The 18,847-nt window shown below is 34.0% G+C and overlaps 1 protein-coding gene across 1 annotated transcript; it reads left to right on the top strand.

The window, feature by feature from the left end:
* Positions 1-7,238: 7,238 nt before the first annotated feature.
* LOC114326750 (peptidoglycan-recognition protein SB1) lies at positions 7,239-14,874 on the top strand. The gene is made up of 4 exons (XM_028275183.2): positions 7,239-7,551; positions 9,122-9,336; positions 12,807-12,918; positions 14,576-14,874. Exons 1-4 carry the CDS (start codon positions 7,491-7,493, stop codon positions 14,761-14,763), a joined length of 576 nt encoding a protein of 191 aa, XP_028130984.1. The 5' UTR covers positions 7,239-7,490; the 3' UTR covers positions 14,764-14,874.
* The last annotated feature ends 3,973 nt before the right edge of the window (positions 14,875-18,847 follow it).

The following is an 18,847-nucleotide window of genomic DNA, read 5'->3' as shown; positions in this document are numbered from 1 at the left end:
GTACAGGAAGGGCTACGTTCTGCAAAAACCACAGATTACCCCCTTTAAAGGGGTGAAAAGGGGGGTTCCGGGGCGAAATTTTTTCAGAAAAAGTTAGTCTTAAAATATGCACCCCTTGATATGCCAGAAAAAAAATAAAACCGGACTTGTGTCCATTTTGCAAGGTTCAACCTCTGTTTCCTTTTTTAGTGAACAATCATTATTGTTATAGGGCTCAATTTTTATCTTTCAATATTTAAAAGATCCATCTAAAAACTGATTTTAGATTATTATATTATTTAGATATGATATTAAATTTAAATAACTAGTTAAATACTGTCAAGTTGACAAATAAAACCTAATGTTTTTCTGAAGCTATTTCCTTGTGGCATTTTTATGATTAATTATTTATATGGGAAATAAGCCACAATTAAAATGAAAAAAATAATTTTATTAACGTTTCGACGCCCAAATCGGGTGCCGTTGTCAAAATACAAAAAGTATTTTGACAACGGCACCCGATTTGGGCGTCGAAACGTTAATAAAATTATTTTTTTCATTTTAATTGTGGCTTATTTCCCATATAAATAATTAAAATAAAACCTAACTAAAACTATGGTCACCACAATTACATTATGGATATTGCTGGTAAATGTACTTATTTGAAGACTCATCATCATTCTCTTTGCCTTACTCCTATGCGGGGTCGGCTTCCCTAATTGCATTTCTCCACACAATTCTATCCTGGGTCATATCAATATTAATCTCCTTTACCAACATGTCCTGCCTAATCGTCTCCCCCCACGTCTTCTTTGGTCTTCCCCTTCTACTCCTTCCAGGAATCTGCACTTCAGCTACTCTTCGTATTGGATGACTAACGTCTCGACGTTGAACATTACCAAACCATCTCAATCTATGCTCTCTCATTTTGGCATCAATTGGTGCTACACCTAGACTTCCCCTAATATACTCATTTTTAATTTTATCCTTTCTTGTCACTCCACTCATCCATCTAAGCATTCTCATCTCCGCCACATGGATTCGTTGTTCCTCTTTCTTTTTCACTGCCCAACATTCAGTTCCGTACATCATAGCCGGTCTTATGGCTGCTTTATAGAATTTTCCTTTCAGCTTCATTGGAACTTTTCTGTCACACAGCACACCACTCGCTTCCTTCCACTTCATCCATCCAGCCCTAATTCTAAATTCTACGGCATGCATCTCCATCTATTTCTCCATTACTCTATAATACCGATCCCAGGTACTTAAAACTATTGCTTTTTACAATCAGTTCACCATCCAAAGATACCATTTTATTTGTAGTAACTCCAGCTTTAAATGAACATTCCAAATACTCTGTCTTTGTCCTACTAAGTTTTAAACCTTTTTCCTCCAGAGCTCGTGTCCACTTCCAGTTTTTGTTCTAAGTCTCTTTCACTATTTCCTACTAACACGACATCATCAGCATACATTAAGCACCATGGAATGTTACCCTGTAGTTTCGCTGTTATCTGGTCCGAAACTAATGAGAATAAATACGGACTAAGCACAGAGCCTTGGTGCAATCCTACTTTCACATGAAATTTTTTTGAAAAACTCATTAATTAATTAAAAATTTATTCAAATTTTTTGCATATAAAGAATAATTTAGTCGGACACTAAACGTTAAAGGCACCACGGGTATTATATTTAATATCGCTTTCGGTCACCGTATATCCCTCGGGTTAAAGGCCCTTGGTATATACCCCATTGACCTCAAGCGTTATTATCCTTATAATACCCTTGGTGCCTTAATAACTATAATATACCGATTATCTATGTCTATACATATTTAATACATACCAATATCTAGACATTTTTAAATAATCTTTAATAAAACACGAGTATATATCTACGTTTATGTCAATGGACACTAAACTCTGCTATAAAAGAATCTTTAAATTATTAACAATAAATTTTAGATATTCTCGAGTAAACATTTATGATTTAATTTTTATAATAGAGTACATTGATACCAATGCATTTTATAATAGGGTCTATTCCTCGGCACTTTGCCAAAGTCATAAACATTGTTAAATCTTAAAATATTTTGTCCTCACAATAAAATAATTCCAACCAGATGCTTACCTATATATTGTATCTATGTAGGTAAAAATTCCCCATCTATAGGTATTGTCTGCCATTATGTACGTGCCACTGGATTCACTGGTACTGCACGAATAACTGTCGTTAAGTATGGAAGCACTGATTCACTGAGAGCACGGCACGACACGACCGTCGTCCATTTCAGTGACATTGGACGACAGCCGAAGAGCAACGGCACGACAGTTAGTCGTGGTTGTCCTGTATGAAAGGCTCCGTATATTGCTGTATTGGACTAATGGAATGTACGACAAACTGTCGTTACGACCGTTTGTCGTGACGACTAAAGTCGTAAAGATGAAAAGGGCGTAAGACAAAAATCCATTTGACGACAGTCGTATCTGACTCACGTACCTAATACCATTATCCAGCATCGACTATCAAATTGGCTATAGTAATTTTGTTGACGCTAGCTCGAAAAATAGATGTAGAGGATTTGTTATACTATTTTCTTAGGTTTCTAAGCCATGATGTTCTTCTTCGACCTCTCCCTCTTCTTCCGTCTACCTTTACATACGTTTAAACTAGGTATTTGACGCGAAAACCATAGGTAAGACTAATGTAAATTTTGGAGATTCATACAGCTACTTATTCCTAAAAGCTTCACCGACATTTCCGTATCTTTTGGATCTCGGAAAAAACTCGTCCCGCTAAAAGTGTTTATGTTTGTTTCATTTTATTTGTATATTAGGGTTGTTAATTATTTACCAGTTTACCGAAAACCATTTATTACAATAGCAAGTACATACGCCCAAAATTAGAAATAGAATATAATAGAATAGAAATATGCTTTATTGTCATGAAAAATTTAACAATTTTATAGACAAAGCTTACAAAAATCATAAATAAAAACAATACAATTTACTTTTTTTTCCCTCTGATTCTGGCTTTGGTTTAGAACTAGAACCTTTGCCATGTAATTGTATAACTTATCACTAAGTCAAAGGAGTAATGTGTAGTGTGTGTGTTGAGTAAGTGTCTTGTTACTTTGCAAAGTCGACGTCATTGTCTTTGCAAAGAGACGCTAATTGTTTCCGAACGTCTGCGGTCCCTCCGGTGAGTTACAATTTACTAAAATTATATAAATCGTTAATATAAATAAAATATAATAAAGTGAAATAAAAATCAGTAGAGTCCGGATTTCTAAGCATAATGCTTATGGTAAATAATACAAGCAGGACTATTTTCTTTTTAAAGATGAACGAAATATGCAAAAATAAGTCATTTTGACACCACTTTTTTAAGCCTTTTTTGCTTTTTTTTTAACTTTTTATGCCTTTTTTGAATTTTTGTGCTTATTTGGTGCTTCTTTATATAATATTATTATTTTTGCATTTATGAACAGCAGAAATTTAATTTTGATCTATGCAGTGCAATTGTGGACTGTGATCTTCCATTAAATAAATTGAAAAATTAAAGTTTTAAATAATTTTTGGAAAAGTACTATCAAAGACATGTGCCGGATAAAAGTGCTCTGCAAAAAAATATGTTAAATGCGTTTATAAGGAAACCTGAAAAAAAGTAAAAACACTAGTTGGGAACAATTATACCTGGTTTGCTGTGGACGAGACTACGGATATTTGTGAAAGGTACGTCGCTAATGTAATCATAGGCGTACTTCACGAAGAAATCTTGACGAAGTGTTATTTAGTGTGCTCAAAAGAACTAGAAGAAGAAAATAAAAATGCAGTTCCAAGATTCGTAAATGAAGCTTTAACAAATTTTTATCTTCTCGAGGCTGTGTCCACCAACAAAACAGCATCAAATCTTAAAGTGTTTTATCCAAATCAAATTCACTGTACGTGTCTAGCACATGGCCTGAATCGCGTTGCTGAGACCAAACGGCTGCAATTTCCACTTGTTAATGAGTTGATTAAAAATGTAAAAAAAATTTCATTAAAGATCCTTTAAGGGTGCAAATTTTTAGATACAGATTCCCTAACACTCCATTACTACCGGAACTAGTGTTAACTCTGTGGGATAGATGGTTAGATGCAGCTTTATACTACACCGAATATTTCGAAGATTTTAACAGCTTCATATTGGAACTTAAAGATACTGCTAGCAAATCGATAAAAGATTGTCAGGATGTTTTAGGTGAAACAGAATTACAAAACAATCTTGCTCAAAATGTCATTAGTTGAGTCGATCCAAAAAATAAACAGTTTTTAAAAAAAGATGGAAGGTGTTCCTGGAAAAATTGCTCAGATAGTATTAACAAGTCAAAAGTTAACATATTGATCCGGCAGTAGTGGCAAAATATAAAGTATGCATTGATAACCAGTGTGGACTTTGAAATAAGCTTTTCGATATAAAAAAAAGTTTTGAGTGACAGGCGCCGAAACTTTACGATGATATATTTGAAATGATTTTGGTTAAAACATTTTTGTCTCAGTTATCTATGTTTTTTGTTTATTTTATTTTTAAATTTATAATAGTTATTTACTAGTTCTTAAGCTAAGCCTACAGATAATTATATATGTATATTTAAAAAAAATGATTTGTCAAAATTTATATGCTTATTTTCATGCTTTTTCTGTATAATAAAATGCTTTTTTAATAAAATCGTTATGCTTTTTAAGCGCTTTTTTTGCATTTATTTATGCTTTTAAATCCGAACTTTAAAAATCAGTAACAATCTATTGCAAAATTTAAAATAAAAATTTGCAAATTGCGTAATCTACCTTAAAAAATTTAATAAGTTAAGCTGCTGCATATGACACTCAAATAGATTAACATTCTACTTATACATAAGAATACTGTAATTTCTTAGTTACTGGTTAAGAAATCCTGCTATTGAATAATATGGTCTTTCAGATAAATAATCTTTTGTCATTTTACGGAGCTTGGGGAAAGATGTTGCAGATTTAAGTTGTAGAGGGAGATGGTTGTATGGTTTTTTTTGCAGAATATAATATAGATTTCTTTACTAACTCACTGGACGGGATCGGTAAATAGATGTCAAAGGTAAAATTTCTGGTGGAATAGTCATGTCTAGGTCTTGCTGGAAAGACACGTAGATGTTTACGAATTAAGCAAACAGTTTCTAAATATATAAAGAATGTAGTGTTAGAATCCTGCGATCTTTGAAGTAACTTCTGCAATGTGTTGTTGTTCTGAGGCCAAACAGATATCTTATTGCTCTTTTTTGTAGTTTAAAAATAACATCGGATTGGGCAGCTGTACCAGAACCCCAAAAAGGGAGACCATATGGAAGATGCGACTCGAACAAAGAAAAATATGTTATTTTGGAAGAGGCTAAATTCATTTCCTTTGGAACAGATCTTATTACAAAGCAAGATGAGGATAGTTTCTTGCTCAACACATCTATATGAAGGGACCATTTAAGGTTGCTATCGAAAAAAATACCAAGAAACTTTACAGAATCAACGATACTGATCTGGCTGTTATGAAGAGGTAAGGGTTGAAGAGTTTCTTTATAGGATAACGCTACTGTTTTATCTACGTTAAAAGAGAGTAAATTAGAATCGGACCAGGATTTTATTGTGAGTAGATCAGAAGTTATAGTAGCATGAAAAGAAAAACTTTTCCATCGATTTTAAACTAGTGATGTCATTAATAAAGATAAGGAAAAGTAGAGGACCCAATACTGAACCTTGTGGTACCCCACATATAACATTTTTGAGTCTAGAATCTATATCATTTGTTCTAACCAGTTGTTTCCTATTATCCAAGTAAGATTGAAACCAGTTCAAAGAAATACCTCGAAAATGAATAACCACTTTCAATTTCGTTGCAAAACGAAAATACAGCCGAACCATATTCCAGTCCAATCAGAGAGTGCTGCAAGCACCTCTACCGGTTTCGAAACTTATTAGTCTCTCATCAGGAGGCACATATGCTGCTCTCCCTGATCCAACCAAAACAAACCCCAGCGTGCAGTCCCGAATCGCAACGAACGAAATGGCATAGATGCCCTAGCGGCAACTGCTAGCAAAAGACTAAGTTTTCACTCTAATGACATATAACATATCCCACCAGAATGAAAACAATGGGAACCTTCTCTGGTTACACCTCCGAGGCTTCTACAATTTGCAAGCCATACGGATGCTGAGACTAAGGAAGATGAGGGAATTCTACAATTTACAATTCACGTCACATCTGCTCAGCGCGGTAAAGTTCCAACGAGACTGGTTCCCTTCATACTCCACACAGAGTAAATGTAAATCAAAAATGAATAACCACTTTCAATTTCGTTGCAAAACGAAAATACAGCCGAACCATATTCCAGTCCAATCAGAGAGTGCTGCAAGCACCTCTACCGGTTTCGAAACTTATTAGTCTCTCATCAGGAGGCACATATGCTGCTCTCCCTGATCCAACCAAAACAAACCCCAGCGTGCAGTCCCGAATCGCAACGAACGAAATGGCATAGATGCCCTAGCGGCAACTGCTAGCAAAAGACTAAGTTTTCACTCTAATGGCATATAACATATCCCACCAGAATGAAAACAATGGGAACCTTCTCTGGTTACACCTCCGAGGCTTCTACAATTTGCAAGCCATACGGATGCTGAGACTAAGGAAGATGAGGGAATTCTACAATTTACAATACCTCGAAATACATAGAAATCTAGTTTTTTTTATCAAAGATTTTTGCAAATAGGTTTCATTACTCGGGTAATTTGCATAAACAATTTCTAGAGAAGTTCGATACATTTAGAATAATATTGGCATTAAACATTTTTTAAATATACAAATATGCAGATCAAATATACAAGATAGATAAGATAATGGTTGACCCTTCCCAAATTCTACCCCACTGGCGGAATTGCTATTTTAGTGCAATTTTTCGATTCTCCAATAAGGAGAAAATGTACGTAAATAATGTAAGGAGCATTTTATTTTTAACTGATTTGGGTTAATAATATTTTGAGCCCAAGAATCTACAGTTAAAATATTTCCAATTATTAGTGAAGTACCCTGTATATGCACTTTCTGGTAAAAATACGAAATTTATGCAAAGTGTGTCAGTTTTAAATATAATATTAAAATATAAATATTTGTGAAACAATCAATTTCTTGTAATCAGTAACTCTTGGTAATCATACAATAACCATAAAATAATATAAACGCAATTGTTTTATAATTACAATCTATTTAGTATTTAGTGTTAACAACAAAACAAATATTGCAGAAAGATATGGTGGTTCCCCACGTTTCTAAAAGCAATAAAATACCGTCTAGTAACATCTGATGACTAAAAATAAGTGCTTTATCTTAGCTGGGTCAAAAGGAACACCATTTTAGATAGTGTGAATCCCAATTGTGTATGGGAGTATAAAATAATTTGTTTTGATGAATATTGAATAGTTCGTTGTTGAGAATCTGGAGGCTGAGAGTTAACAATGGTGATTAAAGTTGGTGTTTTGGTGTTTGTAGTTTTAATTGGAGTGGATCAGATAGCTGGTAAGTGATATATTATACATAAGTCATGTAGCTTTGTATAGCTCTTTTTTATTGAGAAGGAAATGAGAAACAAGTAACAAGATTATTTGTCGGGTTCCTGTGGGGTTATCAACTGGTTCTCAAAGAGGTACAGGTACCTATCCTGTTTTCTGTGAAAATATTTTATGTGCATATTTTTTGTTTCTGTTAAATTAAGATTCAATCTGGCTGTATCCCGTTCCGGCTGTATATGCCCAGATCTACCTCCAGGGTTGCCAGATGATGTTTTTTAATTCCCTAGAATTTTTGTCAAAATTTCCCTAGATTTCCCTAACAACTTGACAAGCATTTTTACCCTAGAATTTCCTATATATTTTCAATATATGCATGCGCATTACAAAACTGGGCATTGGATAAGGTCGATTTTTTTTCATCTGAACAGCTAATGCGCAGGCGTACTGCCTCTGCGTAATTTCAGGATGTCCTCCGCGAGTAGAACCAGTATTTTTTATATATGTTACGAGCAAAGCCCGAAATTGGACAATCCTAGCATTGTACGGAAATTGTACACTTCTAGCATTGTACTCCCAAACTGTAAAATGTCCGAAATGGTCAAAATTAAAAATGATCGAAACACTGATCGATTCGAATTGATTATTGTTGACAAGCGACACACCAAATCAAACATCGAACATTTATGGTTATCTAAATAATCTAGTAGTTAATATTTTTATGGTTAATAGTAGAACCCTATCCCAGAGAAATCTTTTCGTGGATTTTATATATTATGGATAATAATTTAATCCTACCACCCAGAAATCAGAGACCCTGATTAATTATATATTTATAACATAACCTATTGATGTTTGTTTGCCCTTGATAACAAATAAGGAATAATCTATAACCGTAAAAATCGATATCTGTCATATTCTCTTCACTTCTAAACTTTGACACATCGCTGGGATTCCCCGAATTCGCGAATAAAACGATTTTCATGTAGATAATATATGTGCAATTTTATAAAGCTTATAAAATCAAACAGATTTTTTAAAATCGTCTTACAAATATTAAGAATTCCCTAGATTGTTCATAGAATTGAATAAAATTCCCTTTTTCCCTAAGCTGGCTCAAAATTCCCTAGGTCTGGTAACCCTGTCTATCTCATCCGACCAGGTTTGTATATATTATCTTGCGCATGCCATTTAACAAGAAGTATGTTGTGGTACAAGACGAATCATTTTCAAGGATTTTTCTGATGAATCTTTATCAAAATTGCTTTTAAAACAGTCCAGAATTCAACAGTTATCATTTTTTAATTTATTATTGCTCTATTTTTATTTTTCTTTTCTTAACATCATAAATTTCTTAATTCCTTCTTCTTTTTAAAGGGTCATCTCCCATATCATTATCACTTTCTTTACTCTATCTACCGCTGCTTTGAAGAGTTCTATGGAACTGCCTTTAAACCAGTTCCTTAAATTCTTCAACCATGACACTCTCCTTCTTCCTATACTTCCTCCTCTCATATTTCCCTGTATTATCAGTCTTAGCATTTCATATTGCTTTAATTTCTTAATATATTATTTTTTAGCTTCTTGTCCAACGATAATCAGCCGATCACAATGGGGAGCTAGCGCAGCAAAAAGTAAGACAAACCTCTCCAGAAATCCACCTCCTTATGTAGTTATCCACCACTCGGAAACTCCACCTTGTCCAGTAACTGAAAAATGCAAACAACGTGTAAAGAACATTCAGTATGACCACATTAACAATCGAGGATGGTCGGATATTGGATACAACTTCTTGGTAAGTATTTTTTAAAACGTTTTTAAATACTTCACTTGGTCTTTGTCTCTTTGTCACTTTGTCCGAGAAAATATTTTTTAATCGATTTTAAACATACTTCCCGACTAGCTAGAGATCTAAAACTTTCAGAATAGATAAGAACTCGATGACAATACAATATTCAATAGCTTTTACATGGAGTCATTGAGTTTTATTATTCCAAAAAAGCATAGTTATTTTAATACTGTTGCAATAGAATTTATATGCCAAATACTTATCTCGTTACCTAGCTTTCAATATGGTCTAGTGGCTAGGATACCTGGATTTCACCCAGTAGGCTCGGATTCGATTCGCGATATTGGAAATCCTTTTTGTTCTTAAAATTGATATTTTGATATGAATAATAATTGTTTTTATAAAACTTTTTTATATTGTGTCCTATAAATAATAAAAAGGTGGTATTAGAAAGTTATTTTTTATAAAAGTGTTATTATCGTTATTTATGATATAAGTGTTAAAAGTACACGTTTAAGGCACGCATGTGAAAGTTTGCAGAATGAGCGAAGCGAGTTCTGCAATTCACATGAGTGCCCTAAAAATGTAGAGGAACTGGTCCGAATATGGGCTATGTATTTTATATGGGCCACCACACTATCTATGAAACAAGTAGTGCTATCTGTTAGAAAATGCCCAAATATAGTAGAAGGCCCCTTTCTTGTCATATATTTACAGATTCCTCGACCAGTACATATGTTGTTGTTACACAGTGTAGACCCTTTGATTTTGACTTTTGAAAAAATTTTATTGGGTAAGTTTATATTACGTAATATTTGTGTTTATTGACATTCTTTCGGAATTGATATATTATGCTTGTGTGGCAGAAAAAGGAAGGAAAATGGTTTTAATGTAGGTTACGAACAAAAAATAATTAAAAAATCATAAACTAATATTTTTCTTGAACATACATATTTTGAAATATGGGCCCCTTGTGTGACGTAAATATAGGCTAGGGGCCCATATTCAGACCGCTCGCATAAATCTAGCAGAACTATTGGAAAAGGCATTATTGATGAAATGCCAGGCGGCAGAGATAGCAGATAGCTAAGAATGGTTTTAAAGTAACTGAAATAGGACCAATAAATATAACCATTTTTTCTGATAATCTGAGAAAACTTGTAATTTGACTGAAATTTATTTGGAAGAATTGACAAGCGACCTTGCAAAAACGATTTCTTCAGAAAATATAACAGTTCGTTCAGAAGATCAAGGACCAAGTTATTCTAAAGACCGAGATCAACCATTAAAGAACACAACGAACGCAACAACTGTGCCAGAACACCGTTGAAAACATTCATGAGTCCATTTGTTCTTTCAACTGTCCCATCAGTTACGAAGCGAGCGTCTTCAAGAGGAAGAAAAAATTCTTGTTCTCAAGTTATAATTTCATCTCCGTATAAATCAGACCTTGAATTATCAATTGAGAATATAAGAAAATCAAAAGAAAGAACGGGGAAGAGAACTGTGTTTTCAGTTGAATAAAAAGAAAATGCAAAGACCAAGGAAGGAAAGGGGAAGATAATAGTTTCTGCGCTAAAGCCAAAAGAAAATGTAAAGAAACCCAACAGAAAAATCAAAACCAAATTCAGTTTGGATGAAGAAGAGGAAGAGGAATTTTTGCCCGCTGACGAAGACCTTGACGTAGAACAGATAGTACAGTATTCTCCTGAAAGCAATGATGCCACATCTCTATTTTGTGAACAACAGTTTTCTGATGACACTAGAGGAGAAACGTGGGTTCAATGTTTAATATGCAATCTCTGGGCACATGAACAGTGTTCCGGAGCTGAAAAAGACTCTTACGTTTGCGATTTTTGCAGATAATTTTATTTTATTTTTTCACAGATATGTTTATTATTCTTTAAGCATAAATTGTTAGCTAGGTTATTTAGTATTTTTGTCGTCAAAAGAAAATTTTGTTAGTTTTTGAGTGGGGCCCATATTTCAGACAGCCTGGCCTGGTTAGAAAAATATGCCTCACGTCATATTATTATCCGTAAAATAAATAAACTTTATTATAAAAAATACATAGTTAGTAGTTGTTTTTCTAAGGTCTTATAGCATGTATAAATGATATGTAGCATTGTTATAGACACATAATAAGCAAGTTTCAATAGAAAAACAAATGGGGGGCCCATATTCAGACCAGTTCCTCTACTTTTTAACACGCATATCATACAATATTATTTTTCTACAAACGTAATTACAGGACCATATCTACAGAAACTTTTACTTAAACTTGACTGACATTCCATTTTTATATTTTTTTGACATTACATCAAAATTGCCTATACGGTCAATACGAACTACAGTGTCTTAAAAATTTTAAAGCACTAGTGCCTTAAAGTAGCATTTTTAACGCTCGTATGGAGTGCTAAAAATTGCATTTTTAACACGGTTGTAGCGAAAAATACTTTTTTGCTACATTTCTCACGTTGATCTGTGTTTGAACGTTTAATTCATTTTTGTTTTTGATCCCGATAAATTATTAAAACAAGGACAGACACGCAGAAAACTAAAGAAAAATTAACCTAAGAAAGCAGGACTTAAAGAAGATTTATTAATATGTGGTGACACAAGGATATCAGCACAGGAATGAAACTAAATACATATCTACGATACGCTCGTTAAAAGTATCGCACTCTATGGTGAAAAAACATGTAAATAAAGATAATATGAAAAAAAAACGATTGAAAGCTATAGAACAGTCCCCATGAAAATATTTGAAGGAAAGCTATGGAATTGAATGTGGATAAAAAGACCAATTATAGAACTAGGGAAGATGTATGGAGAATCGAATATTGTAGGGATTATAAAATCACAAAGAATGAGATAGTTGGAACATCTTCAAGTTATGTCAAACACGAGACTACCCAAAAGAATATTATCGCGATGAATAGAAGGAAAGAAGAATGAAGGTAGGCCAAAAATCAAGAGGAAGAATGATGTTGAAAAAAACAAATCATCATCATCAGTCTCTCTCAATCCACTGCTGGACATAGGCCTCCCCTGTTTGTCTCTAAAGTGTTCTATCTTATGCTTTCTGCATCCATTTTTTTGTTGTCTTTTGTAAGTCGTCTTGCCATCGTGTTGGCGGTCTTCCTCTGCTACGTTTATCGGCTTTTGGTCTCCATTCAACTAGTTTACTAGTCCATCTTCCGTCCTTCATTCTGGCAACGTGTCCAGCCCATTTCCATTTTAAGTTACAGCTTCTTTCAATGACGTCAAAAAAACAAAGAATAACTTAAAATCCCAACATGTAAAAATAAAGTAGCAAATGTTAAAGAATTGCAAAGAATAGTAAGCCAAGCCATGGGCCTTCTAGGCCTAAAAAGTGAAATTATAAATATTTTATTTATATTATAAATATTTATTTTATTTTTGTCTCTATTTTTAACAGAGGCTACTATGTAAATATATTCTGTTTTTTATAGATTGGTGGAGATGGAAATGTGTATGAAGGGAGAGGATGGGGTCTTCAAGGGTCACACTGTCCCAACTACAACAGCAGAAGCATAGGAATATGTTTAATCGGAGATTTCCAAAGTAAGTTATCTGCTTCGTATTTTGTGGTTTAATATTTTTTCACTTCTGTTTTGTTTACATAAAATAAGCTATTTATAAAGTTTAAGTATACGAGTATTATGTATCGCAGTTTTCTTATCTATGGTAGGGGAGCCAAGTATGCTAAATTTGCAGTATTTTACAATTTTTCGATCTGGTGTTTATTTTACGAAATATCGCGGGGTTTGTATTTAAAATTCGGAATTTATCTCCCACCCCTCTCCGTAGGGGTCATGTTTAATAGGTACCATTCGATAGATTATTGAAAAATATTGAAGACGTATTTTTTAGCGTTTTGATCTAACGTTCATTTCGCGAAATATTCGCTTTTTTTGTAAAACTTTTTGACTCACCCATTTCCTTCCGCCCCGCTCAAATAGTCAGATTTTTTAAACATACACTCTTTTGCTTGTACTTAACTTAACTTATCTTAACCTTAATATGACAATTTCGAGTATTTTTAAGGATAGATTTTTTTTCGGCCGCCTTTAACGAATTTCCCTGTGTTAAGAGCCAATATATGGTAGAGGTATATCTGCAGGGTATCAGATTTCTCCCCATATGATAATCTGACGCGCTCGAGTAACTGCAAAAGTCCCCGCTTGGGCTCCCCTACCATAGGTCATTTCAGTTTGCTTTGCACAATACGTAAATATTTATGTAAATTTGATAAATATATCTGAATAATTATTTACAAACTTTAATTTCTATGAATTTTTTGTTTGTTTTATCCATTTACTGAGAAAGAGCCTGGGGCTAGATCAATTTTTTTGTCCTCCTTACCCTATATTGAACTTAAAATATAATGAAGGGAATATTTGTTTCCACTGAAAACAAACTCATTATCATCAGTAGATATTTCATCTATTTTCAGATATAAGTCTGTTTTAAGTATGTCCATTCGTTTCTGTTTTTTGTTATTTTTTATATCCATTCTTGACCATTGAAGAAGAGGTTCCAGATTGGATGTGGAAATATGTGGAGTTCCTTGTATTTAAGAGATTAATGTCTGAGTTATTGTACTTATGATATCTTCGATAAGTTTTCCTCTCTCAAAGGTGCGCTGGGAACCCCATATTTTACTGTAGGCGTCAAAGTCTCCAACAATGGCATGAAAGGGTTTATCAGTTGTTTTATGAGGTCACTTAGTTCTGAGCTGACTAAGTCGTAGTTTGCAGGAATATATAGAGAACAAATTACCATTTTGTTGGAACACCATGCGATTATCGCAATCGCTTCTAAACTTGTGTGTAAGTCAAATTCTTGATGGAAAATATCGTTGGAAACAATAATAGACGAGCCACCATTTACTCGTAGGTGTGTAGGTCTTAAAAACTTGTAGCTAGTGCAGTTTTTTAGATAAGGGTGGCGAGCTTTGATGAAATCGTGAAACCATTTGGGCAAGTTCAAGAATTCTAGGATGAAAAGAACTCTTATTAAAGATGTGCATAGAAAACAACTCGTATGGTAGGGACATATATGAAATGATTGGGTAACAAATATCAAAGTAGAAACCAAAATTCTTAGAACAGGTACACTGTTACAGTGATTAACTGTTTTTTTATATTTTTGTAAATGTGCAAAAATTCATTTGTTATATCTGATCAAAATTCTATTTATTCTGTCTTATTTTTCGCAGACCATCTTCCATCAGCGGGTCAACTGGAAGCCTTGAAAAATCTCATCGATTGTGGAGTACAGAATAACAAAATTTCCTCTAGCTACAAACTAATAGGTCATCGACAAGGCAGACAAACTAAATGTCCAGGTGATGCTCTCTATGAAGAGGTTACGAAGATGCCACATTGGGAGGCACATCCAAATTGAGTGTTGCGGCGTATAAGAGAAGAAATAAGACTTGGTAGTCGGCGACTATATAATTTTTCAGAATAGCTTTAGGGATATTTACAAAAATAAACTTTTTACATTAAGTACAAAGTTGTTTTTTTTTTGTCCAAACATCAATCTCCTTTGACAGATCCATAGGAAGTGCTCCAATTGTATTGTTTCGTAATATCTATGCGGCTCTAAAAAAAAAGGTATGAGGTGCACTCTTTTGTGGCCAAACCAAGGGTGTTATTTCAAGTTGAATATCCATTCAACAAGTCACGATCCTCTTGTTGATGTTAAAATCGCATTTTATTTTATTTTGTAATGTAAAATAAATATTACTTAATTTTATGTTATGTTTGTCCCTTCCAAAACTCATTGTTCTGTTTTTCTATTAAGATAAGACCAACTTAGGGCTGAGTGACCGAGCTAGACGAAGCGTTAAACAATCAGCTCCCATAGTTAATTGGAAGTTTTATTGCTATACTTTAACCCCCAATTTTCTGTGGTAGTTTGAATGTTACAAATTTTTTCATTTGACATTCGTCAACCTCATCTATGCTGTCCTTTTAAAAAGTAAGTTGATCATAATAGAAACAAACACCATTTATAAATTAACCAAACAATCAGTTTCAATATTTATCAAGCTCATCAACTCCAAACAACGCAAACCTTTCAGTCCGACACCTTTCCTCTCCCGATACCTACAACTTGTTATGCACACGGTATGCATTATGCGGTCGCAGCAATCACAGCTACTCTGAAAGTAAACATAAATTTATTCTCTGGAGAAATGGAAAAACCGAAACACAACGCGACATAAATGACAATGCTGTTACCTCCTAAAAGAAGCGTTTGAATTGAACAGATGGTTACGTTTATTTGTCCCTTGAAAATACCGTAGTCATTGTCAGGCCACATTCACCTACTCAGTTGGTGCACAAAATCCTATGGTGAAACGTTACAGGGTAGTACCCTTCAATAAGGTCTATATTCTTTGCTACTACTACTGTATGCACTACCAACTAGCAATACTGCCAAAGATACTTGTGATCTTCAAAAAAACATCTCAAACATCGCTCTTTTGGCGAAAAGCGCAATACCACCTGACTCTAGAGGATCCTATTTGATTCTCTTCATATCTAATCTGGGAATCCATGATGTATAATATTAGTGGCCACATCACAGATCCAACTTCTCCCAAATATGTAACTGTGCCCAACTTCCACTGATCTTAATAATATCTTTAATCCGGGTACTACTACTGTATTTACCAACCAACTGTATATTTATCAATCAATCGGTACGTTTTGATTCAGTTCAGTGTTCTCACGAGCCTTTCTGGTGATAGGTAGACTTAGAAACATGTGTGAGAGAATGGTAAGAGACTTGAATTAAATCAAAACGCGACCGTCTATGTTTATTTTGTTTCACGCTCTTACTGGGTGCAGACTACAAGATAATAGCGGTTTAGATGGGTAAACTGTTGATGCATTAGTGGAATATATTCCTAGCATCGCCCGATAGCTTGATTAAGCCTAGGTTTTACTATTTACCGTAGTCGTTATCGCACTCACTTCATATTTCCTCGTTAAGGGTCGCTAAAGGCATGCGTTGGAACAGGGCCGTATTTTATGGAGGACAGGCGGGGCAGCTGCCCGGGCCCCCACATTCCGGGGGCCCCACAAAATCCCAAACATAAAAAAGTCAGCACAGTATTCACATAAAATAATTTTTGTTTTATGCAAACATAATTATGTATATCAAATAATTTCTTATTTATCGTTATCTTGACACTACGCCACTACGCACTACGCCACTGAGTATAATATCATTGATCAAAACATTGCTTACTCCACATTTACAAAGTTTGAGCTTAAATTTGAGCCAAACTTGAATCCTACGCCTACAATAATTTATTTGTCTTCTAAATCATAATTCTACATCATGCAAATTTTTTAAATACCGTTTTTGCATGTATTTCAAAATACTCAGAACATAATCAAGTGGAATTCAGTCTTTTTTGTTGAGTCATAATTTAAATTTGGTTACGAGTTTGACCTTAAATAATTATCCCGTTGACAAAAATTGTGGCATAAGCAAATCTGAAAATCTGACACTAAACCACTTATTTGTTTTGTGACTTTGTTGCTACTTGCAGAAAGAATAATATAATTGTCAGCTGTAATACAATTTACGATAATCTAGTAAAACAGCAATATTAATATTACTCACCTGCACCTGACCTGTTTGTATTATTTCGTATCTACTGTTACCCCTGTTGAAAAAGGTAAGTTTTTACTTTATGTTTGTGATAGCCTAGAAGTTTCCTATCTAGTATTTGGAGTGTTGGGGACTTTTAAAATATAAAAATTTAAATAAAGTCATGCTACTCATACAAACATGGCCAGGCCAGGCGGAAAATATTTAAGTTGTACATTGGATTTTTAACTGTTAAATAATTGGGATACAAGTTTAAATGCTAATTTCTAAAATCATTCAAAAGGTGCGTATTAACTAAAATTGTGCTGTGTGCTCTCATTGTTACTGGTACCTATAATATTCCATTTACTCACGGTTTTTTCTGAAAATTTTAAAGAACCGCTTGAATTGACATGAAATTTGGCATACACATAAATAATAACATGTCAAAGAAGAAAAGTGAATTTTGCCGATTTGTGCTTTTGCCCTGAGGTGAGTTTCAGCCCTTCTCGGGTGTGCAAAAATATAAGTTCAAAATAAGCCCGGAAATGGATAAACTGACGAATTCTAAGCAACTTTTGTTCTATAGCATTTTTTCACTAAGTTAATACTTATGTAGTGTTATTATTTTAGTTATTCATCATCAACAGTAGCTCGACAATCATTTTCGGTCCTGGCTTGTTCTAGGATTTTCCGCCATTCTGTTTTGCTCCTTGCTTTGTTTTTCCAGTTGGTAATCTTAACCCGGCACCTGCCACGTGGGGTGCTCCTAGCACCCCATAACACATTTTTATCAAATATTTGGTATATCAAGTTTGGTAACCGTGCTGTGCGTCATAGTAGCTTTCCATAATATTATATAGCATAGATGTGTTAGCGTTTGAAGTGGTTATTTAGTGTCATTCTGAACTTGTAGCTCTAAAGTCGATTTGGGGTCTCATCATCTGGCACTTTAAGTTTTAATTTTTATTTTGTATTTTTGATAAACAGGTCAAATTTACATTTTTTATTGAAATATCTGATTTAAATTATTAATATAGACTCTATACTTACTAAATCTTAATTTTTTTTTAGATAGTTTACTTCACTTCATTTATTACGGCTTGGTACTTGCTAATTTACTTATAACACCTTTTTCATTTTATTTTTTAAATTTTATAACATATTAGTGGCTAAAAAGTTAATAAAACATGTTTTTTTATATTCTTGTGTTACTGAACACATTATTTTGTTTTTTAAACAAGTAGATCACAGAAAAATTTTAAGGGGTGCTGTGAGCACCCCACGTGGCAGTTGACGCCTTGCAAAGCCACGTGGCAGGTGCCGGGTTAAGTATCTAAGTTTGGGTCTTCCCTTTGACCTTCTTCCTACTGGTGTCTGCCTCATTATAGGTTTTGGTGTTTCAGTCTTCAACATCCGTTCAACATGGCCCATCCAGTGCAGACGTCTGATGTTTATGGATGTTATGACGTCGGGTTCGTTGTATGCTGCGTATAGTTCAAAATTAGATCTTCTGCCCCATTCGTCATTTTCTTTCACCCCCTTATATATTATGAGTCTAAAGATTTTTCGTTCAAACGTACCTAATAGATTCTCATTGCTTTTCGACAGTGTCCATGTCTCTGATGCATATAATAGAAGGACCGGTTTTATCAGGGTTTTGTATATTTTGCATTTGGTTTTTCTTGTGATATTGTTAGACCTTAGATGTATAATTGGTCCATTATATGTTTTATTAGCAATATGTATTCTTCTCTTAACTTCTTCACTGACATTGTTATTTGCGGTAACTAGCGAACCTAGATATGTAAAATTTTTAACGCTTTCGATATTATTGTCTCCTATTGTCAGATTCTGTAGGTTTCTTTGGCCTGTCGAT

This window comes from Diabrotica virgifera, chromosome 9 (assembly GCF_917563875.1).
Source record: "Diabrotica virgifera virgifera chromosome 9, PGI_DIABVI_V3a".
Taxonomy (NCBI): Eukaryota; Metazoa; Arthropoda; class Insecta; order Coleoptera; family Chrysomelidae; genus Diabrotica; species Diabrotica virgifera.
This window is presented reverse-complemented; position numbering and strand designations above follow the sequence as displayed.

What these genes read in the sequence shown, in the direction of transcription:
- LOC114326750 (XM_028275183.2), top strand. Translation starts at nt 7,491, where the DNA reads ATGGTGATTAAAGTTGGTGTTTTGGTGTTTGTAGTTTTAATTGGAGTG. An exon ending in TGGAGTGGATCAGATAGCTG is followed by an intron (nt 7,552 to 9,121) that starts GTAAGTGATATA and finishes ATTATTTTTTAG; the next exon opens with CTTCTTGTCCAACGATAATC. An exon ending in TTTAATCGGAGATTTCCAAA is followed by an intron (nt 12,919 to 14,575) that starts GTAAGTTATCTG and finishes TATTTTTCGCAG; the next exon opens with ACCATCTTCCATCAGCGGGT.